This window comes from Rissa tridactyla, chromosome Z, assembly GCF_028500815.1.
Source record: "Rissa tridactyla isolate bRisTri1 chromosome Z, bRisTri1.patW.cur.20221130, whole genome shotgun sequence".
NCBI lineage: Eukaryota > Metazoa > Chordata > Aves > Charadriiformes > Laridae > Rissa > Rissa tridactyla.
The window spans coordinates 57,129,918-57,153,899 of record NC_071497.1 but is presented as its reverse complement, the minus strand read 5'-3'; the positions used below and the strand labels follow the sequence as shown (position 1 = coordinate 57,153,899).

Genomic DNA, 23,982 nt, shown 5'->3' with positions numbered 1-23,982 from the left:
CTCGAGTTGATCTGTCAAAGCCCACAAACTGTACACAACCACCCACAAAGTCCCCAGCTGTCACTTACCTGTAATACCAGAATGAGCTGAAAAAGTTCGATGGAAAATGCCAAGTCCTGCCTGGCCTGCTGATGTGGGAACTAGGCAGTCTTCAAATGGAGGAACCACATTGCAAGACTGTATGTTCTTCTGAGTGTCAGCATAATGTGGAGGGCAGAAAGTCTGAAGCTGCCCATAAAAACCTACAACAAGGAGAAGAAAGTCGTCAGTAAAACACCTGGACAGACACAAGGGATAGCATGTGGAACCATGGCTGGGAGAATGACAAAAACCTTGACTGCAGTAGCACCAGGACTTAAATTATTTTGCACCAGTAAAGCAGCTTTGATATGAAGCTCCCTAAGACCTTCTCCAGTTGCTACTGATTCCAAACCCAATCCACTTCATGGACATCTGACTCCAGCATGACTTGTGAGAGGCACTGACTGCTAGAAGCTGAAATTTTTCAGGAAATTTCTCCCTGTACGCTGCAGTCCTGCTGTCTGGTACTCTCCAGATTTCACAATGGGCCGCTGCCTGAAAAATCTAAGAAAATGCTTAATTCAGAATAAAGGAAGATCACCCAAGTAAGGTCTGAATAAAATCTGAGGTCTGTCACTGACACCAAGACAGCTGACTGATAGTGGGGACATGCATATGAGACTCAGAAGGGCTGCAAGCTGATGATCCATGGGGCCTGCTCATCGGTAGCAACGAGTCCACATGGAAGAGAACCGAGACTACTGTGTGACATGACATAAAAGACCCCACCAGTGTTTCCATTCTATATGTTGTTTTTTGTTCCTTAAGTGATATCTGAGAGAGGCATATAAGCACTGAGTAGAGTCACATTGAAGTCCATGCTAAAATATATATTTATATAATCAAAACCACACTTCTTGGTAAAATAGGGATGTGTATGCAGCCTAAGAGGCACTGACACATGTTCTGCAGTCGGTTGGCCTGAAGATTTTTCTCATGGAAGCAAGGTCTTTTCTCCTCCTTAAAAAACTGCTGTTAAGTCTAAGTTTTGGAGATTTTGCTCAGAGTCTGAAGGGTGGCTTTTATAGGTAAAAGACTGTGGTATGCATTTATTTCTGTTTTCTATAATATGTTCTTAAAGTATACATCAGAAACAAAACCATTATAAATTCAGTATTACAATATATACATATTTTTCTTTTAAGAAAGAATCGAGTTCCCCTCTGCCAGTGCTGGGGCTCCTTATTCTCACCGCTCTTTTTCCATGCATAAAGTAAAAAGTGCATTACCTCCAAGGTGTTACATAGAAATTGTAGGCCTTGACTGTCCAAAAATAGGACCAGGAGTGAAAACAGTTTCTGAAGATTTTATTCGCAAACAGTTTATTGCCTAAGGGCTGGTGTACTATTCTCTTAATGAACAATACGTTGTCATAAGTCATACCAAAAAGACACTGTGAGAAAAATGACCCCCTACCTCAGAAAGCATCTTAAGGAATTTCCTGTGTCTCAAGTTTATTACAGAGACATTACTGTCAATAGAAAAAGCTAACGTGCAGGGCTGTCCCATCTGGCCAGTCTAGTTGACCAACATCCATATGACAAAGTCCTTCCAGCTGAATTTCCATTTAGTGTAGAAAGATCAATACAAGGAAACAACAACAAAACCTTCCCTACATCCTTAAAACATCAATATCAGGAAAAAAAAAAGGAAAAAAAGGGGAAAAGAGGGATTGAAAAACATCTTTTAATGCATCTTCTGTATATAAACTCCATACTGCAGACACTACCTTACAATTCAAGAATGACTCCCCTCTCCTTAGGCATTTGTTTATTGTCTTTTGGATATTATAAAAAAGGAGGAAACCTTGCTATTTTCAGTGATCAAAGATTTGATTTTAAAGAGCATTTAGTACTATCAGGGAATAAGGAATCCTAATCTGGGTAGCTGCAGGGACAGCCAGCTCAACTTCATCTTTTCACGTGTTCAGGAATTAGCCTCAACACATCCACACTGTGTAGTTAGGAAAGCATATTTATACCAGACATTCAGATTTCATGCCTGGGATCTACTAATGTCCATGAGCAGTAACAAGCCATGAGCAGTAAGCAAATCAGTTCACAGGATTAAAAGCTCATCTCCCTCCCTAAAAGTAATGGGATGTTTGGGTGAGCAGCACATGACGGAAGGCCTTTGGATGCCATTTAACAGGTCAGAAAGGATCAAGGAGCTATCCCAGAGGATAGGAGATTATAAGGAGAGAAGACCCTTTGATGGCAAGCATGAAACATGGAATCACAGCCTATCGATATTTGAGAGGCACGTGTCTAAATATCTTGGGTATAATATGACACCTGAATGTAACTATTGGCCTATTGGTTCATTACTAGTAATTAGTAATGCCTTGCATGGGGCATCTAGTTTTGACTTATGAATAAGAAGTATTTGAAAAATTAAAATTTTATATTTGTGCAGTTCCATGCCCCAATGCAAACAAACCTTCCAAGCTCAAATCCCTTAACAGGGATAGTCTATGTTTAGAAACATGTTATGAACATAAAGCACTTGGCCAACTTTTTCTGGATTGTGGCTAGGAGCTAGGTGTATTTCCATTAAATTTCCCGTGGAATTGTGCACATGGGACTGTTATTTGCTAAAGTTGCACTGAGTGTTTACATACAGATAATGCATTTCATAAATAATAGGGATGGAGAAAGGAGAAGAATGCAGTGGAAAACATGCTGTATCACTTTATGTGACACAACTGATTTTCTGCCAAGTGGGAGGAAGGATGCATGATGTAGGATTTTTATGATTCTAATTATTTTTCCTTTGAGACTCATTTCTATGGTCTCCGGGAGGAAACATACAAATGTTGGCATGCATAAGATGTGCTTGAATTGAAACAGAAATCTCAATATTTAAAATATCAGAATAGGCCAGGACTATGGACAGGAAAAGACAGTCCGAACCTGTGCCCAGAAACTCAGAAGAGACCTTATTGGGGGAGGGCTAGGTAACAATGATGGGTGAAACATAGCCTTTGCATTTTATTTAGTAGTCTTGCAAGATACTTCTGTGTACACATAATGAGATAAATGCCTAACTTACACATACATAACAAGAGTTTAGATCAGGCAAATAGTTACATGAAAGAACATCCAAACAGTTGTCACTGTTGTGTCCGAAAACCTTCATGAAAAAAGAGTATTTTGACTTGATATAAAAGAAAGAAATGCGAGTGGGCTTGGGGTGTGTGTGTGTGTGGGGGGGGGGGGGGGTGAGAGAGTGAGGGGTGGGGGAATAAAATGAAAAAAAAAAGAAAGAAAAATAAAATGTAGAAAGATGATTCCTCTTCCACAGCAGGCACGATTTGCAGACTCTGTGCTCACTCTAGAGAGGCTGAACACTCATAGATTTCATTGTCTTTTGCAGGGGCTGCGGGCACTTTGCAACCTAGCTGTAAGATGATGGTTTCAATCTTTCTTTTCTTTTAAAGTTTAACTGCAACAAAACTAAGTCAGGCTGCAAAGCATGTTAGGAATTTACAACCAATCAATCCTTAAATGTTCAGTTCTGACATTCAAGAATCAACTGTAATACAATAAAAAAATAAAATGAAAGAAAAAACAATAGCCGTGCAAAACTTGATCTAGAAGCTACATAGCTATTGACAATTCTTGCCTCCTTTAAAAAAGCTTTTAAAATCAACTTTTCTCTCAACCAGCAACAGGACATACCGTGCAAGTTTACTGTTGAGTCAGACTAGTTACCAGAAACAACCATTTCAGTCTACAGTGGTCTGAGCTCTGAGCCAGCTGGCAACACCCTTCAAGACACATGCTGAAATGTCCTTTCACATCGCTCTGTGCTCATTCTCTATTTGTGCCTTTCTCACAGCATTCTGTTCCTGATGCAGAACAATCTGGCAGTAACTTTGACTATTGCTAGCTGAAGTCTGGCAGGAAAACTAGAAAAACTCAACCTTGGGGTTGAGCTATTGTGAGTCATATCTTCTGTGTCTGCTCGTTCCCTTCTTAAGCAAAAGAATATTGTCTAGCAAAGTCTTACAAGCTTTGACCCATTGGTACATTAACATATTGCAGACAGAACCAGGGAAGTGCACAAGGCACTTTGATTAACTGATAAACTCCCAAATAATTTTTTAAGATGGAAATGAGCACAGAAAACTCATTCAACTTTACTAGATACATGTTCATTTCATGATTCAGTGTCATAAATATCCATCTTATAAAATGCAGAGCCATAAACAGAACAGAGCATACACCATTCTTTTCCCCTCAATTATTTAGCACTATTCTGAATGCCTTTGTCCACCCCTACCAGTTAATCAGGTCACCGCGTAGAGGTCTTTGAACTGGAGCCCAAACATGATATATCAAAATCTCCTAACTTGGTATCAGGAGCTCTTCCCTTTATTCACATGGTGCCATCCCCAAGATAATCTACACTACTGCTAAACATAGGATAACATGAAACCATATGCAGTTCAGGCCCTATACCCTGACCGTAGCTGGCCCCTCATTTGAGATCATCTGTTAGAGAACTACCTGTAGCATCAGTTTTCTGTGTTTTCATGCAGCACTGGAAAAATAAAAAAGGCAAACAGGCTGGCTAATGAAGTTCCAGCAACTGAACCTTTCTTCTCAGGACTGTAACTAACTGAAGTGTACCAGTTGCTCTCTTATTAAACTAAAAACACACCCACCCACAAGGGTACGTCAATTGCCTTTCTTTGAATCAGTACACTATAAGCAAGCTCCATGATGTCAAGATACAGAATAAACAGTTATTTTTCTGGCATGATAGCATTATTTCCTAAGGAAAGTGAAATATTTTTATATATGATAAAATAGCTGAATACAGCAAGAATCTCTTCTGAAAGCGAGAAGCTCTTGCTCTTTATCACAGACATAGCCTCAACCTGAGAGATGCTGAGCATCTGAAAATCCCAGGCACACTGCCCATCTCAAATTCACAGCTGAAATCATGGTCCACATGAGTTTGTGACAGAGTCCTGATCCCACTGAACTGACGTGGACAAAGATTTCATGGCAGTTATGTAATTAATGACTACCACAGTTGTAATTTCCATGAGGTAATAAGTTTCTGATGGACAGTTATCTCCTCCTCAGTCAGCTCTCTGCCTGGCACCGCAAAGAGAGAATATTTTCTCAATAAAATCATTATAACTGCCATTAAGAAATATACATCATGGGTGAGTAGTCTTTACTGCTAGGGTACATAAAAATTCCAGCTGTCTTTGGCCTGAACTACTTCAAAATAGTGTTCACCTGCAGTCTATTTCTACAGTGTCCACAAGGTTAATTACACTAACATCAGGTAATTATTTGGTACCATCTGAGTGTGAAGAACAAAAGAAAGAGTAAAACAGAGATATGAGTCACGTATTGCACTGCCAGATGAACTTGCAAATATGAAAACCTAGAAATGTTTCTATTTCTTTACATCTGATTATTTTTACTTAAAAGATAACTGTTACTAGTAGAGCTGCCTGTATGGATACCTTAGTATAGCTAACTCATCTCAGCTGAAAATTTTTTTAAAGAAATGGCAACTTTTTTTTTTTTAGTGAATATTTTGCATGACTTTTTTATTTCTACCATTACTCAGCCAGCACTGGTCATCAGCTTAACTCACAAACGTATATGACATGAGTTACAGGCACAATTTTAAAGGACAGTCAGATTTTTAGTGCAAAAAAATTCACAGCATCAGAAGCATCCAAAATCAAGTCAGCTATGTCCATGCCCAAAGGAGCTTTGCCTCACTCTATACTATAAGCACAAGCAGCTTGCTCACTGTGAAGGAGGAGTTTCTGTTGCTGTTATTTTCTTTCCTACCTCATGCATCTCTTCTGACTTGTCTCAGAGTAACACCTTATTCTTGCGGCTGCTTGTGTGCTGCAGATGCCTGCGTCTTCAGGTGCCTCTGCTGACATCCCTGTAGTTGCTCTTGGCTGAAAAGACTCACCAGTACAATACAGGTCCTGGGCTAATTGCTGCAGATTGCCAGGATCTGTACTGTCTTCTATTCCGTCTACAAACACATAGTACAATGGCATACAACAGTGTCAAGGTGGGAAGTCGTCACTTCCGTCTCTAGCACAGGATAGTTTCAAATTTACTGCCTATGGTAATCCAATAAAAGATACTACAGTCTAATGAAAGGAAAAGATCTTCGCTTCTGCAGCTCAGTGAGTATTCTAACATCATCGCTTCCAAACATCCCATGCAGCAAGGGAAACTGTGAATTTCACAAGAGGAAGGAAAGGGAATATTTAGTCTAATATTAACCAAGGCAATAAAAAGCCCTCTTTGACATTACTGTGTATCTGATGCTGAAAATCACTAAGAACAAATAATGAAATAGGAACTGTAGACAATATTCTTCCAAGAAAAAGCAGTTTCACAATACCAGTAGCTATTAGATATAAGAAACTTGTCAGTCTTAGATCTCCTGCATCATTTCTTTCTAAAGGACAGTGCTCAGAGATCTCCACGAGCTTTTAAGATGCTCAGGCTTTCAGTAAGGGAATCTGTTTAGACCTTGTTTTCTTCAAAAAGCTTTCAGGCATGAAACTCTTTTTTTCTCAGTACAGCCAATTTAAATGGAGCTGACAAGTTTAAGACTACACATTGAGACAAAAATGTCACCACTGTTTGGTAGTGGACTGAGCTAAGTGGCTATAGCTATGGCATTTTAAATCATGAAAAGGCAGGTTATGAACTACAGGAGACAGAAACCAACAGAGCTTCTCACAGACACTTCTTATACACCAAATAGTCCAGGCTGGTGCTATAACTCCATGGTGTTTTTCCACATTATAATGATGTGACCAAGGAAGATATTGCTGCTGGGAAAACATGACCATGAACTCTTGAAATGTTTGCTTTTGAGAGGGTGAGTTTATGCAAGCCTTTCAGGCACACAGGACAGACAAAGCTTTCAGTGTAGCACATAGGATTGAGACAGCTCTGCTCCCTTAAGGAGGGAGTACATTCTGACAAAATGCCTCTTACAGTGACAATAGGTTACTTAATCTTTGAAAGAATATTCAATACCCAAATATGGCTACTGTATTGAAATGTATTATATCTTTCAATACTAACAAAAAAATAAATTAAAGATCAGCCCATATTGTCTTTCTACCAGTTTTAAGTGCAGAGACCTTTATAATTGCAACTTTGAGTTGCTATCTATAATTCCTGTCAGCAATGTTTATTTTCAACATAGGTTTTGCTAGGACAGGGAGGCAAACACAGTAATGCTAATGTGGGACTAAGTCAGGTATGGGTTTAAGCTCCAAGCCCTTGAGGTTGTCCATTTTTTGATCCACTAAGAAGTTAGTATTAAGCTCTATCTTAAATTTGGATGTGGAACGGGGCCTCAGCCCATATGTGACATTCATCCAGATGAGAGTCTCTATTGGGCCTCCTTCTTATAATGATTTTAACGACCCTTGTCTTTTGTCCTTTTAAATCCTCTTTGGACTGTAGGAGAGGGAGATGGGAACACAGTAGCATCACTCTGGCCTGCCCTAAAGAGAAGATGCCCAAGTAGATATGAAGGTAGCCGCATCAGACAGTGCAAGTCCTGTGTGGAGCAGCAAGTAATTCGAGGTGATCTGTGAGCCTCTGGGGGATAGGATTATTTGGAAACTGTTCAATGTTGGAGCAACTGGTTGTGATCCCAGCTTCTACAATTACTGAAGCTGCCATGGCAATGAGAAGAAGGTGGTGATAAAGCCATCTATGCATTCAAAGACAATTTTTGTTCCAGACAGGAAGACATACCCTAATGTCTGGACACCTTTCTGGAAGATGAGTTCTTGCCAAATATTCAGCAAAAAAAGGAACTGAGTAAAATATATTGTACTGTGGAAATAGGAAGGCTATTCTGATCCCTTCACGGCCCATATGCTAGGAATTTATTGGACCTGCTCTGGCATGTCTTCGCATATGTCATACGACAATGACCACTATATTAGTAAATTTCACCCTCTACTCTCTTGGTCCTAGATTATTAGTGAAACTTTAATCAGAGAATAGAAAAAGTCAACAATAACATCCATTGGTAAATTTCATGGTCTTCTAGTACTAATCTGTGTACAGGATTACCAGTTCCTTGAAGAAAAACTCCTGGCTCAGATCCTGCTCACGTGTGGTCCAGTACGATAAGAAGAACAAAACAGGACTGGCACCTTCTTTTCTCCCCTTCACACTCATGAACTCTGGGAAATGCCTCAGTGTCCTGTCTCATCCCTTTGCCAAGAGAGACTGCTTCTATCAGTGGAAGAAAATAAAAGAAGCCTTGGTTTTCTCAAGATGTTTCCTATGATGTCTACAGTGATCATTCTCAGGAGGCCTGATCAAAAAGCAGAATCCCAAGGCCCACGAAAGTCCAGTGTGCTATGTACCTTGTGTATGTAAGTATGGCAAACCATATATTTAAACCATTGAGAGGGAACAGCATTACTGCTGTTGACACAATTCTGAAATGTTAAGGTAATTACCATCCAGACTCCATACCAGCTAGAAAAAAAACCCCAACAACCCAACATTGTTGTCAGCTGCTGTTAGTTTTCTTCTTAGCTACAGAAACTTGTACTTGATTGAACAAAGAGGGAGACAGAAGTCTTGTAGAAGCTGTTTACATAGTGCAAGTGGGAACACAGCTGTAAGAGGCATGCATGTTAATAAAAGAAGAGGTCTCTATCACTCCACAAGTGCAAGGAAGAAAAATATTTCACCTCTTGAAAAGCTGGTAATACTTTATATGGAAAGTCAGGAGTGATTATAAGGATAACATTAGAAAATAACAAGCAGAGGCCATCACAGAATTATTTGCAGTTCTATTTCAACAACAGCTCTGAAAATCAGTCTGAAGAGAAACCAGTAACTCCATAGTAAGATGAAGAACAATTAGGTAAGCTAAGAATTTTAAGGAAGTCTAATGGGAGGGGCCTAAAGGCTATTCCCCAGACTCTTTCCAAAGGAAAGGTGCCTTAAAAATACCATTGAAGCACTTAATTTGAAGCCAAGCAGCAATGACAAACAACTAACATCAGTGATGAAGATTATTCCTTCTTACCTTGGATGTGGAGGCTATTTGGTTGAAAAGAAGGGTTTGCTGCTGGCTGGTATGTCTTCAGAGGCATTCCTGCAGGCTGATGAAGGTGGGGAGGTTGTGGAGTCTGTCTCTGCATCATGTGATGTGGAACTGAAATTCTCTGGGGGCTGATGTGGTGAGGAGAAGGGGCCGGAGCAACAAACCTAGGAGTTCAGAAGCACAAAACTGTACAATCCCCAATAGATAAGAGCTAAAGACTGTTTCTACGTTACTTAGATCACTATAACATTTAGCAGTTCGCATAGATACAGACTTCCAAAAGAACAGTGTGCAGCCCAGATACAGAGAAGATATATTTTCAAATAGAGACATATCATTACATTTGACAACTGTAAAATTAAAAGGTTGAATTGCACCCTTATCATGGAAAACTCCTTTTAACTTCTGTGGGTGCGTTAATGGGAGGAGACACCTCATAGGAGACCTGATTTCTGAGGCATTGCCATCTGTCTCATTGTAAGGCTTTGTACCAGCTGTATCTGTCAATAAATAGCTGTCCTTCCTCACTGGAAGTGAACAGTCAGTTCTGGTCATTGGAAACTGAGGAGTTAGATTTTATGTTCAGGTCCAGGTTCAGTTTCTAGAAATGTATGTACATTACATAGAGCTATTTGAAAATAAACAATCTCAGGTCAATATAATGTATATAAAGGCAAGTGTTAAATCGTGTCCAGTTGGGCAGAGTCTGACCACATCAAAATGTTGATCTGGACTCAAAGCGTAAACTTAGAAGCCTGGCAGAGGAGGTGAACCATTCAGACTGAAGCCGGTGGTGCAGCTGCCACAAAGGTTCATTACTTCAGTGTATGTTTTGCACAGCTCTGGCACTACTGGCACTACAAGGATGCACACTACTTCGAGCATTTTACATGAGGGTTTTACAGACTTTGTAAGTTTAACTTTTGTCTACATTTCCTTAAAATTGTGTGCCTCAAATAGGTGCTACAGTCATTTTTGCAGATGGAAAGCTGAGGTTCTACGAGCTACGGTTCATGTCCCCAGTGACCAAACTACCCACGAGACCTAGATCTGGTCTAGGTCCCACTAGACCTGGGAGGACGAGAATAAAGCATGTGTTTCACAATAACAGTAGAGAATACTTTTTAAAAAAAGATAAATCAGTAGCTATAATGTAATAAAGATATCAGAGGTTTTTAAAAAGTGCTACAACTACCTGGTTATATGTCTCCTGAGTAAAGACTGGAGCTAGTCTTTTGTATAGCACTCACACAGAAAGACTGTTATTTGCTGACAGAGATTAAGAGCAATGCACAGACAGTCTGTTACTACTAGTATTATTTTTAAAATAATAGGATATCATCCTCTGTGTTTTCAAAATTCATTTGTGAAAATTAATCTCTGAAAAATGGTTTTAATCAGCAACCAACAACAGGGGGAAAATCCTTTTCAAAACTCAAAGTGAAAAGCACAGTTTTACAGATTTCATATTTGATTTAACATCCAAAAAACCCTCCCAGTAATAATGCACTACTTTGTGTAGCCAGACAGGACTCCTTTTTAGTTGACTTTACGGGTCTTTATAATGATTTATTAATCACTTCATGAATTCCTGGCTTACTCATATGCGTGACTATAGTTATCTACTTTTACTTCCCTTCTGCCTAACAAAAGAGAAACTTGGACCGTCTCAGTCCAGATTTGTCCCTGAGCAAATCACAGTGCGTTACCGGGGGAACTGCAAATTTAATTTTGTTCCTGAAACAATCAGGACCAGCTTGTCACCACTCGGAAACTGCCATCAAGAACTGTGGCCAAGCCCTGGAGCTGATGTAATCAGGAATCAGCCAGATTTGCAGAAAGATGCCCTTTCCTGTGCCTGCTGGATGCAAAATCAAAGCAGGAACATTTCTGGAGCCACTGAATAGCCTCTCCCTTTCCAATAGCAGCTAGGAAAAAGTGTCCTGGTGGGGAATGACTAAATTTGGAAATAAGCAAGATAGATGACAAAGTTAACAAAGCTTACCTGTTCTGATAAAATTAGTTAAAATGGCACATATATAGGGGTATTGTTAATGACCAGTACTGGTAGCAGCTACATGGAAAAAAGATTTTATTCTAGCATTTAGTGATTGGAGCTAGCCCAAATGTAAACTACATGCACAGTCTAAGCAATGTGTGGAAAAGGAAGGGAAGAGGAAAGCTAATAGTATACTATATTTATGTAGTACAAATACTATATTTATATAGTATTTGTAACTATTCATATAGTTTATTTCAGCATGGTTGGCCACCTGTAAATGAGTCTTTGGTGTGCTGGGGAAGCAACCTTTTATGTGTTTGTAGGTCTGATATATACAGGGTGTTTCTTCACCTATAATCTCAAATGCTTTGAGACTCCTTGATTAAAGAACTGGCTGTGCTGAATTGTCTGGGTGTCAAAGGACTGAAGGGGTTATTTTTGTAGGTGGAGAAAATACCAAGAACTGGGTGGCAGAGAAACCCTTTTTTGTCAAATTTCCTAACAAGCAGAACTGCCATTGCAGTCCAAGACCGTGGACTTCTAATCCTTTTTATTGGGCTGCAACAGTTTGGGAACACATCCAGATGTTGTGCAGTTGACATAGCCAGCAGATCAGGCTTTTATCTTATTACAGTTGAAGTTTTGGCTGGACAGAGGACAAAATCATAAGCTCCCAGTAGCAAGCTGGTGTCAGCAATGGTGTCCTGTATAGTGCTGCACTTTCAGACCATGTTAAGTGAGGAACAATTTATGCTTGCTCTCTCTTGATTGCCTTTGTACTTCTTGGCAAATCCACACAATCTGGGGTGATGTCTCCCTTCTCTGCTTTAAACATCTTTTGTCATTGTGCTTTGATCTCACATTTTGGTTTGTCTCCACACTTTATGCTGTGTGCTAGTGACTTTGTAGCTCCTCAGTCCACTGTCAGTGGGGGAAACAGTCTGTTGTAATACAGTATTCTGTAACCCAACATATTGCACTGTTAGTCCAGCTAGCTATCAATGGCAATCAAATAAACATGGTTTAATAACACTTGTAAGGAAAGCATAGCTTTTGCCAAGCCCAATTTTGAAAAACTCATTTTGAAATTCCGAACGCACTCATTTGACCAAAATAACAAAACCCCAAATTTTTTACCAACCTATGATATAACATATGTTTCTCTGCAATGATTTTTCTGTTGCAAATTTTTTTTAAAGGAAGGGAATCTTCTCCCATAACACGAATATTTTGGCCAACAGACAAAAAAATCTTTGTTGATAGTTTTGTTCAGCCACCAAATTTGCACTTGTCGAGCTCTGCTCACACTCTGCACAGCAATGATCCCACAGCAGATTTCTATCCCTGTGATGTCTCGGCGGAGTAGACTGCATGTGCCAGTATACTTTAATTTTAGATCTTTCTTTTCAGTCATTAATACATGACTAATAATAATTTTCATGGTTAAGCTATAGAAACAGAGAAACTGCTACTGCAGCTCAAACCAGTGCTCCATCTAGTCAAAATAAGGGATGGTGGGAAGAAAGAACAGTTGCTCTGGCAAGGACGACATGCTCTTTGGTGAGAAGGAGAATTTCAGTGAAATTGAAAGTGGAATTTAAGGAAGGAAGCTGTCGGTGGCCACCTCAATATACAGATTCCCTGGAGACAGAGATATATAACTTTAAATTCTCTCTCAGCATTTTCTGTGGCTGTATTGTACTAGGGAACTGAGTTTCTTGCAAATGCAAAGGAAGGAAAAGAGTGCCTTTGTAAAAAGGAGAAGCGTGGAAAGAGTCTGGAGAAAAAACACAAGCTTTGCTAGATTGGCTCTGAAAGGAGGTTGTAGCAAGGTGGGGGTCGGTCTTTTCTCCCAAGTAACAAGCGATAGGACAAGAGGAAATGGCCTCAAGTTGCACCAGAGGAAGTTTAGATTGGATATTAGGAAAAATTTCTTCACTGAAAGGGTTGTCAAACATTGGAACAGGCTGCCCAGGGACGTGGTTGAGTCGCCATCCCTGGAGGTATTTAAAAGACTAGTAGATATGGTGCTGAGGGACATGGTTTCGGGGTGGGCTTGGCTGTGCTAGATTAACAGTTGGACTTGATGATCTTAAAAGTCCTTTCCGACCTAGGTGATTCTATGATTCTATGGCTCAGGTTCAGGCTTAGACTTGCTGCCACATCCACTCTTAGTGTCTGTCACTTATACGTCTCATTTGCTCACTAACAAAAAAAGTGATAATGTCTTAGCAGATAATCCTCTGAAGGGTCCCATGCCTGGAAAGAAATTCCTGTACTGATTTCAAAACCACACTGTTAAGGTCTTTAACTAAAGACTTTCTTCGACACAGCCCTTTTTATGCCACATACAAAGGGCTTTGTAATATGTGAAGACTGGATGTCTCGACTCCTTGGTTAGAACTACTCAGAGGCTTTTGCTTCTGGAAGTCTGGCTTGGAGCTACTTATTATTTTACAGCAAAAGCATAAAAGGAATATAACCAGACACTAAAATAAGCAAAAAGAACCACTGTTGCAGAACTTATTATAGCATTACAGTAATGCTAAACTGAACAGTTCAGCACTAAATCCTTCTTTCCAGCTTTACCGTCTCTAGAAATTCCTGTCAAGCCAGGATGCATCATGCTTCCGAGACATAGCACTAGCTCTGGCTCAGAGAAAGGTGAAAAATCATCTGGAACACCAAGTCCAAATGAAAAATTCTGTTCTGGTCTCACATCGGTTAACAGGACACTTCTTGCACAAAAGCAAGTCTTAAAAAGCAAAATGTATATGTTGGGTAATCCAATAAATAATAAAAAAATAATAATTTCAAGCATTTGGCACCATCAGTTCTGGGGCACTGAGCTGCACGTTAACTATGCCATATAAACCCAAAATTTTTTATCTGGGTTTTAATTAGATTGTTTATTCTGCTTTCTTGAATGCCCATGTCTTCTTTTATTCCAAAAATTAGTGAAAAGGAAGCCAAGTTCATAGTCCTTTTTATACATACGCTTTTGGGTACCATTACCATTTGGTACCATCATTGACCAGTTGCAATATTTCATTATGGGGAGCACTGAAAGTTTGTATCAAAGAGCTGGAACAAACAAAAAAATGTAAATCTGCATTTTCATTATGCACATTCTCTCCTTTCATAAATGAAGTTGCTTCTTGGATCCAAACTCTCTATCTGACTTGCACTTTGTGTACATTGAGTTTTGTACACAGAATGAAAGCAGAGTAAGATGTGTCCCATGTTTGGTTCATTTTCTCACATTAATAAGGCATAATGAGGTCCACACTCTGCCTCCCATCACCTAAGTGGAGAAAGATGTAAAAGAAGCCCTCCAATTATTTCTCTGCCCCACCATGGTACCTGAGGATGTAGGGAAAGTGCTTATTTTCTTCTCCTTCTGTCACTCACAAACCTGAGTCTGCTGTCCGAAATGTGGGGGGGCACACGACTGGCCCCCAGAGTCACCAAAGCAGCCAGGCCAGCTTGGACCAGCTTCAGTCCAACAAATCCAGGCTACTGCAGGGGCCAGTGCTGGTCAGCCAGTCCTGGCTCTGAAACGACCCCAGGCAGACACAGCGCGTCAGGAGCCACACAGCATGCAGGGAACAAATCCCCTCTCGCACCCCTAAATCCTGCAGTCCTCTCAATGATGAGACTGGGAGAAAGAGGGTGATTCACACCTTTTGAAGGTGCTGTCTCTGGCACTTTGTGTACTTAAGCGTTGGTTTGTTCACTTCACATTTTCACAGCTATCATCACATCCATGAAGTGATGTAAATGACAGCCTACTCACAGGGTCCCAAGGCGAGCGGACTGTATTAGATTTAAGATGCATATTCTGAATTAGTTTTTCTTTTAAACAATTCCCTTAATTTGTAGTATATGTTCCGTAGTCAAACCAACACTGCTGTAATGCTTTTTTTGTTTTCTGTATTTCAATTGCCGTTTGTCACACTACATAAATGAAGATACTGGCACCTCTGTTTTAATTCAAAGTAGCTCCACGTATGGGAATTAGCACTTAAAGCCTTTTTAGAGAGAGTCTATACAGTTAACGCATGAGAAAGGAGTGTATCACACTATCTTTTTATTATTATTGTTCTGTAGAGTACTAGTATAGTATCCTGATAGTATAGTAATCCTGAGGTCTGTAACGCATTCAGGGACTTAGTGAGTTAAGTCATACTCTAAATGTGTCTGCTATGGTCCTACACCAATAACTGCCTTAGAAATGGGCTAATGAGAAGATCACTGTCCTTCATCATGAAATTTTTACCTGTAATAACCATTGATCTGTCCCTGCCTGTCACCTCGTGCTCTGGCAGTTGTTGGATATAGGTGTTGGGACAGTTCATGCACTGGAGAGAAAACTGTACTGGGGAGGAAAGAAAAGCCTCTGGGTCAGGCAAGAGAGCATGGGCAGCCCCAGAGTTTGTACAGAGGGACAGAGCCAAGGAAAAAGGTTAGGACTGTGTAGCCAGAAGTGTGGAGGAAGGATCAAACCACTAGATAAGCTCCGAAGATCATGAAACAGCAAGCTTCATCTCACACTGGTGTACAAAAACTCAACAACTTCCAGTGGCTCCAGAACTAGATGAATTCATATGTGCAATCTGAAATCAAAAAAGCACTTCTACCTGTCGTCAGTTCCCTGAGCCATCATGTTCTTCCATCTTCCTGATACAAGGCAGAGTGAGTACTGCTTTCCTCCAAAGAAATTATGCTCATTTATCAGTAACTGAAATCTAATGAATGTTCTTTTCAGGTTTATAATTGGATACTTTTTGCTCTCCAAATTACTGGCATTTTTGTCATTCAAGGAAATTAAACACTTTGAAATACATTAATGAAATACAGAAATTTATCATTTAGAGCACTGAAAAACAGGGAGATTAACAAAATAATGTTTAAGTATCCATATACCTATAGTAAGAATTCAGTATTTTGTGTGATGGTGTTTCTTTCTGACATTTCCACTGAAAACCTATTTGCTTAGGCCTCTTCAGTCTTGTGATCTAGTAGACTTCTGGTTCAATGAACCAAGTGGAAATCTATAATACCATATGCTATATAAATAATTGGAAAGATTGTCGAAAATGGTTCAGGAATGTATAAACATGAAAATCAAACCACTTTCAAGCAATTTGTTTTCACATCACTGAAATATCTAAAATCATTGAACCAGCAAAGGTCAAGGAGTTTGTCCCTAGCCAGCATAAAATAAATCCTGACTGTAAATCAAGCTCTCAAACCAGTGAACTAAAAATTCTTTAATTATCTATTCGTCTTAATAAAACGCCAAGAAAAAAATATACCAGGTTCCTACAGAAATGCTTTGTATTGAGAGAATATCGACAGAATATGACTCTCCTACCACAAGCAAACAGAAACATGAATCTCAGGGCCTCCATTCTGTAACGTATGGTTGGGCTCTCCTGAAGTTTAGCGTCCCAGATAGTATGACATTCCTAGGTCCGGACGTCGGTGGAGATCAAGAGGAGGTTGGAGGAAGTCCCCGAATCACAGAATGGTTTGGGTTGGAAGGGACCTTAAAGATCATCTAGTTCCACCCCGCTACCATGAGCAGGGACATCTCCCACTAGACCACGCTGCTCAAAGCCCCATCCAGCCTGGCCTTGAACACTTCCAGGGATGGGGCATCCACAACCTCCGTGGGCAACCTGTTCCACTACCTCACCACCCTCGCAGTAAAGAATTTCTTCCTGATATCCAAACTAAATCTACCCTCTTTCAGTTTGAAACCGTTACCTGTCATCCTATCATTACAACCCCCGATGAAGTGTAATGGAGATGCATGGAAAGCGTCCCTGCCTAGGCTGGGATAACAGCCCCTTTCATCTCTCCTTCCGCTCCTAAACCCATACCCAGAACAACCGTTACCCAGGGGCTGCCACCAGTGACTTTCTGCACAGTGACAATTCAGTTTCTACCCACCCTGGTGGCTCTGAAGGCAGTCCTGCCCCAGGCTCTGTGTGGGAAAAGCAGGGGCTGGTCTTACCTCTCTGAGTCCGCAGATGAGAGAAGAGGTAACTGTGGGGAAGGATGGAGAGGACTACCCTGTACGTTACGTCCTGGGGAAGGGCGGCTGCTGGGGTGGGACAAGGACACTGCCCCAGCTGCTGTTCCACTTCGACTTGTCTGTGTGCTGGGGAACACGGCTGCTGAAAGCAAAAGGAGAGAAATAACCCTCATCAGGCAGGCGACAGCATTAACTGACCAAATACTAATGGGTAACACCACACCAAAAGCTGTAGTGCCAATTCTTAGCAACTGACTGTATTTTCTCAAGTGTTATTTTATGTCTGAAGGGAAGAAAAAAAACCCCCACATTAAAAAAAACACCTAAATAACCTTTGCTACTCCCAAATGCCACCTTCATAAAATTAGCCATGACATAGCTGTGCTCCTTGTCTTGGGAATTTTGTCTGAATAAGGCTGAAAATTTTCTGTAGCTTTCTGTTGTGGAAGAGGTGGCAAACAGTGCCTAAGATATATATTTTTAGAGCTAGTGAACAGAAAGCACAGTTTCATAAATAGTGAAATACTTTCTACATTTTCCTCTCAGCTGCAAAAATCCCCAATTTCTTAAAAGGTCAACCCAAACTCAAATATTGCTGTTATTGTCTCCAGACTCCCTAGGAATTTAAAACTAACATTAACAGTTTCATCATTTTCTATAAGCTTGCTCTTGTATACATTCCAAATAAGGAAACGTTCTTGATGATTAAACAAAAAGCGACACAGGACTCCATCCTCCTAAATAGTTGACCCCAAATCCTGTAACCTCATTTTCAGAAGTTCTTTGTATCAGGCAGTCAGAAGCTAAGACACTGATTACTAAATCCTTCTAAAAATCCCGCTACTCACTTATTTTTATTGACATCTGTGTCAGGTATCTTATATCAACGTTGAATGGCAGCCAAATACATGCTCTTAAATATTTTATGAACCCCGAGAATGAACTAGATAGGTTGTCTATGACATGAAAATGATGTCTCACTGTTTGGCTGTCATATCTTCCAGTCTCTTTATAAAAAAGTTTTGTTTAGCCTAGTTTACAGAATAAAATTCTACCTATAAAACTTATGTTATGTTAGTGAATATGTTGGAGCTAATGATTCAAATTTATTGACAAAATCCTAGAATTTAAACTAGTTCCCCAAAGGGCATTGTCACTTGTAAAAGATCCTTCTAGGCTAAAACACCTGCATGGATGCTGCAGTCCTAGCAGAACACTACTTTAGGAGTAACCCCACCATAGATCGTCTCCAAGAAAATGATTTCACAGGTCACAATTTTGAACGTTGCTACCCAAGATTAAAAGGGTAAAAAGTCCACTCATCTCCCAAGTCCTCAGCCTATTTCTGGAAAGCCTCTATTTAGCCTCACAAGTCAGCCTTTGTGACATACTAGCTATTCACCAGACTAAGGCAGAGTTAAGGAAAGGCTACGGAGTTTAATTATGCTGTAGCCTTATTAAAGAGCAGTCCTGGAATCTTTCAGCTGGTGGAAATGACAGAGAGTGCAAGATGACAGACAGGAAATCACTTTGTGAATAAAAACACCTAATATAGATGCTGCAGAGGTAATGTAAAAGTTTAGGCAAAGCTGGCATGAGCCACACATGCGCAGGCAAAGATGGAGGAGTGGAGGCTGCCCTGCTACGTGGCCAGGAGGACCAACAAAAATGCCTGTGTATATCCTTGGCACTAGCATCTCCTGTTTCCTAATTCTTATATGGACCAGAGCCTCTTAATCACAAAGTGTCAGAAAGCCTCTGACACTAGAAGGCTTCCCAAACCTTGAGAGGTACAGAGGATGCAGATCCCACAGGGAGATGAGACATCACCTATGCCAGCAGAGTGACTCACTAAGAAAGGGCTGAGGAAGAAGCCCCCCTAAGACAGGGGAAGGCAGCTTTTGTTGTTTTTTTTCCACTTTGCTCATGCACACCAAAAGTCAGTCTCTCCGCACCCGTCTCTCAGAGTAGCATCAAGACAAATGCAGGGGGGGAAACAAAGAAATGACCTTTTGAACTTATTATTTTAGGCTTACATGCAGCGTGGAAGAAAATACTGGAAAACAACCAAATGCACATTCTGGCAGAATAATCAGAGAGAATATTTAGCAAATTAGTACATTGCAAAGGAAAACCCTGATTATCTAAATAAAAACAGAGACTATTTAAGTTATTACTTGCAAATATAGGGTAACTTTCATTTTTCTATGTGAAAAACATTAAAATGTATAAGAAAAAACAACGACTTAGTTTCCCAGTACTGTGATCTTTGAGTTTAAAATGAGGTTTTTTTTGAGTCAGTGGTTGATTAGGAGTAAAAAGGCTGGACTATGACTGGGTTTCCAGCATAAGGTAACAACAGGTGTTCTTCCTTGTCATACCTGTGCTTCTGCCACAACCATGATAAGGATTTCAGGCACGTATTTTCTAAGCTATGCTTGCACATTTCTAGCTGGTTCAGGCTGCAGTGGTAGCACAGGTTCCTACAGCACTGCCCAAGGCCTGGTGACTCTGTCCCCTCGAAAAGGTTATCTGCAGCCAGGCACAAGCAACGATCTGTCCTTTCTCTGCACTGGAGCAACCTAAAGCCCACTGCAATATTCACCCTCATATCAGTATCTGCTACGGTAGTACCTTTTGGCTAGGTTTCCTAGCAATTTCTCTGTATTTTTTTTCTGTTTCTGATGAAGAGACAGTGCACAGTGTAAAGGAAGAGCTAACCATGGCAGGGACTAGAGGGGCAGGTAGGGTATTTAAGAAAAAGCATGCATGTTAGCTGCAAAAACACATTTCTGTACACGGGGTATGCTACATGATCACAGCATGACAGAGGAGCCTACCTGGTCTCCCACAGTGCCTTGTAATGAAGCCTCGAAGAGCAGCACCATGAATGATGGTGTGGGAGACAATATAACACCCGCAGGCAGTGCAACACGTGTTTTGTCAGTGCTGCTTCTTCATGCATAGGGGTACTGTTGCTGACAAAAGCACCTCCGTGGGCACCTAATGAAGTGAAATTGCAATGCTGGCAGCTGCTTCCCAGTGGAAATGCTACTATTAAAACTTCCTGGTGTAGACACGGTGTTGGTTCAAGCTACTACCTGAATCTTGTAAATACCAGTTGAAGGGAAGCATAGTCTGCCACTGGCAGTCTACTGGCAGTCAATAAATATAGGCAGTGACAGGTCATTTCGCTAGTAGAGCTAGTCTTACGAGACTGGCAGAAAACGTTGGACACTAAGAAAGTGCCAGATAACTTGACGACTTTTTCTTGGGAGCTGTGTGTGTGGCAAGCTATTCTAGTGGTTTAGCTGTTAAATGTGAGCTACTTCCTCAAAGTGCTGGCAGGAAATATCTACACAAAGGAATGTCTTTTCAGTGCCTGATCCCGTTAAACACCTGATTTGAATGGTATGAAACAGACCAAATGTTCGTGGCAACCAGCATGCTCGCTGACTCCAATATAGCACCACTAGGCAGGTCCACACTGAAAGATGCAGAATTAAGTGCAAGTATTACTTAACAAAAAGGCTTCCTACAACAAGGCTTTTCTCCCTATCAATACAAGATAACTAAAACACACTTCCAGTAATTTTTTAAAGATTCAGACATGCTGAAAAAAACCACCCATCCAAACCCAAAAAATCCCCCAAACCAAAATGAAACAAAGAATTGTTGACGCTGTTCATCTGTATCACTTAAAAAACCCAACCTACACCACAATTTGCAACAGGGATATAACCTGTTAATTCTGAATGTGAACCTTGGACTGGATTACACACACAGAGAGTGAAGAGCCATGCTTTCATTTCTGGAATCTCATCACAAATCAATTTATCAACACATAAGAATTTTCCATGAGAACATCTCTGCAAAGGTTTCTCTATGAGCAGTTAAATTCACATGCATTCTTATAATGCATAGGAGCAAATTAGGTGGTTGGAAGAGAAAAAGCTGTTTCTGAATAAGATTCCTTTAAAAAAAAGACAGAAAAGAAGCATTAAAAAAGTTACAGAATCCAAAGCCTAAAAAAAAATTTTTTTTTTAAATGAAGCCAGAAACCTGTAGTTTCATGGAACATTTTTTAAATGCAGAAGAATCACCCTCTTCTTTGCAAATTACCACCAATGGTATAATTTACTATCTTGGATTTATTACTGTCAAATCAGCACTCTTGTCAATCTACTTCTGCCGCTAAAATACCTCTCCTCTTACTACTGCCAGCAGGAATTTGGAGTGGGGCTGAGAATTCTTTCCATATAGAATAAGATAGTGTGAATGTTCCATTTTGTAGCTTTTTTTTAATTTTTATTTGTGTTTTATTTATATTTATTCATTTTCATTTATTTTTATTTATTTAATAGTGTTTTAATTCCTATATTTAACCTTCCATTTCTATAAGCAATATTTATGCCGCCCTTGAGAACAAGGGATTTACTCGTGCATGGAAGGAAAAATCTGAAATGCTCTTTGCACTTGGGAGCATCACCTCCTTATATTCTCCCTCTCACCTCCCCTAGGGAGCCCATACTTCCCTACAGGATTCTGTGGCCAGGAATATGTGGGCGCGTACTGTCCTGCTGTGTTAAGCCATAAGTGGTAAGCCCAGCAAATGTAAAACATGCTGCCTGTGTTGCCTTGATCCTGCCCAGCTCATCGGTAAATCTGAAGACTTTTTGTCTTCAGTCCAGTGTGCATGGAACTTAAGAAGCCATCAGGCATTAAGAAGTGGAGCAGAAGTCAAAATCACACTATGCAGATAATAAGCCTGTCTCCAGAGTGGGTCTGTCATATAGACCATCTCCATTGATGGTCTCTGTATTTTTCTTCAGATGTTCTGCAGGTAGATCAGAGATACTGAAGGCATCCAAGTACTGGAGGCACCTAGAAAACTAGAGAGTTTACAAAGTCTGCCCACTCAAGAGGAGGCCACAAAGATGATCAGAGGGCTGGAGCACCTCTCCTATGAAGACAGGCTGAGAGAGCTGGGGTTGTTCAGCCTGGAGAAGAGAAGGCTCCAGGGAGACTTTATATTAGCTTTCCAGTGTCTGAAGGGGGCCTACAAGAAAGCTGGAGAGGGACTTACAGGGGCATGTAGTGATAGGAGAAGGGGTAATGGCTTCAAAAGTGTAGGTTTCGATTAGATATTAGGACAAAATTCTTTACTCTAAGTGTGGTGAGGCACTGGAACAGGTTGCCCAGAGAAGTTGTGGATGCCCCGTCCCTGGAAGTGTTCAAGGCCAGGCTGGATGGGGCTTTGAGCAGCCTGGTCTAGTGGGAGGTGTCCCTGCCCAGGGCAGGGGGGGTGGAAATAGGTGATCTTTAAGGTCCCTTCCAACGCAAACCATTCTATGATTCTATGCTTGGTTAACTTTAGACCTGTAAATGTAATTTTGTGTTAGTTTTAAGCAAAGGACCTGTCATGTTACCTCACTGTATTAATAAGATTATACTCAGTTCAGATTTCTTTTATGAAGTCATAAAAGCCACAATAAAAAACATTTATGCAGTCTTTATTCTTAAGTAATAGATACATAATCAAAAAGATTTAATTGTATTTCATCTAAATATATCTGTGTTTGCAGATTCTGTACTTTCACGGTACAGAGAAATGGTGATCATTAGAGGCATTGTTGTACTATGGTAAGTGGAAATGGATTAACATCTAAATGTCTACTTTTGCCATCTCTTACATATTTTTAATAGTTTGCTTTCAAACATTTATTCTGTAGATCTCTTAGGAAAGGATAAAACCTACCTTTGCTTTAAATGTGCATAAACGATAAGAAAAGTAACCTTCAAGTGAGAAAAGTTTGATTTGACAGCATTGGAAGAATGGAAATCTATTCCTGTTTCTACTGGAAAAATAGCACAGACACATTTCAACTAATATGCTGTCTCTAACAGTTCCCAGTAAACACTACATATTTTATTTTTCAGAAAAGTCTCAAAGTTTTTCTTTATGTTTAGAAAAAATGTTGTTTTCAGAGAAGTTGAAAGGTAGCTTCTCTAAAGCAGGACACTAAGCTTTCATACGTTTTGCTTTTCTCTCCTTGGGGCATGAATAATTTTCATGTTGCTATTTCAATAAAATAATTCCCTCCCTGTAGGAGTTATCTCACTTATTCACATAGTATATTATTATGTAGCAGCTCTGATGAGTAGTTAATGAAACAATTCATTTCAACTGGATTGGGTGGCTGTCAAAATGAAGTGACATGGTTTCATCTGTACCTAACATAATACCCTCAGTTAATTGATGTGAAACAACACAAGCAAACTAGGAGAGATTTGTCAAGTTATAGATGGCTGTGAACACATGTAAGGGAAAGCAGTTTATTACTTACAGAGAAATTAATGCTGATAAAAGTATGTTGCGTAATACTATAAATATTACTGCACAATAGGAAGCAGTGCCAAGTAACAAAAAACCAAAATAAATTATTATATCAAAGAACATCCATAGCTACTAATGGTGTAAACCCCAAGTATTGAAAGACAAGGTGTGAATGAGATTACAAAAAGTAATGCCACAGTCTCAGAAGCTGTCTATGGGACGTCGACTGCAGACAATTGCCAGCTAAGTGCTGGCTGGAGGCAACGGCTTTACTTGCCTTAGGATCCTGACAAGCCATGGGGCAGCAGTTTGTTCAAGCTGCTAACAGCCTAGGTTTAGATTCACACAGCAACCAGAGTTTGACACTCAATCATAGTCTGGAAGACAGACTGGTGAAAGGGCTGAGGGCTCAACAGATTCCAGTGG

General features: G+C 40.2%; 1 protein-coding gene across 3 annotated transcripts in view; it reads right to left on the bottom strand.

The window, feature by feature from the left end:
- GLIS3 (GLIS family zinc finger 3) overlaps positions 1–23,982 on the bottom strand; it is a 167,463-nt gene that overhangs the window by 5,407 nt on the left and 138,074 nt on the right. For 2 of the 3 annotated variants that reach the window (XM_054186083.1, XM_054186080.1), the window contains exons 7-9: positions 17,199–17,361; positions 9,157–9,338; positions 69–242 (exon numbers count right to left, since the gene is read on the bottom strand). In XM_054186083.1, the coding sequence (XP_054042058.1) occupies positions 69–242; positions 9,157–9,338; positions 17,199–17,361 (519 nt within the window). The remainder of the gene's footprint in view (positions 1–68; positions 243–9,156; positions 9,339–17,198; positions 17,362–23,982) is intronic. The other variant, XM_054186081.1, reaches the window with a different exon arrangement.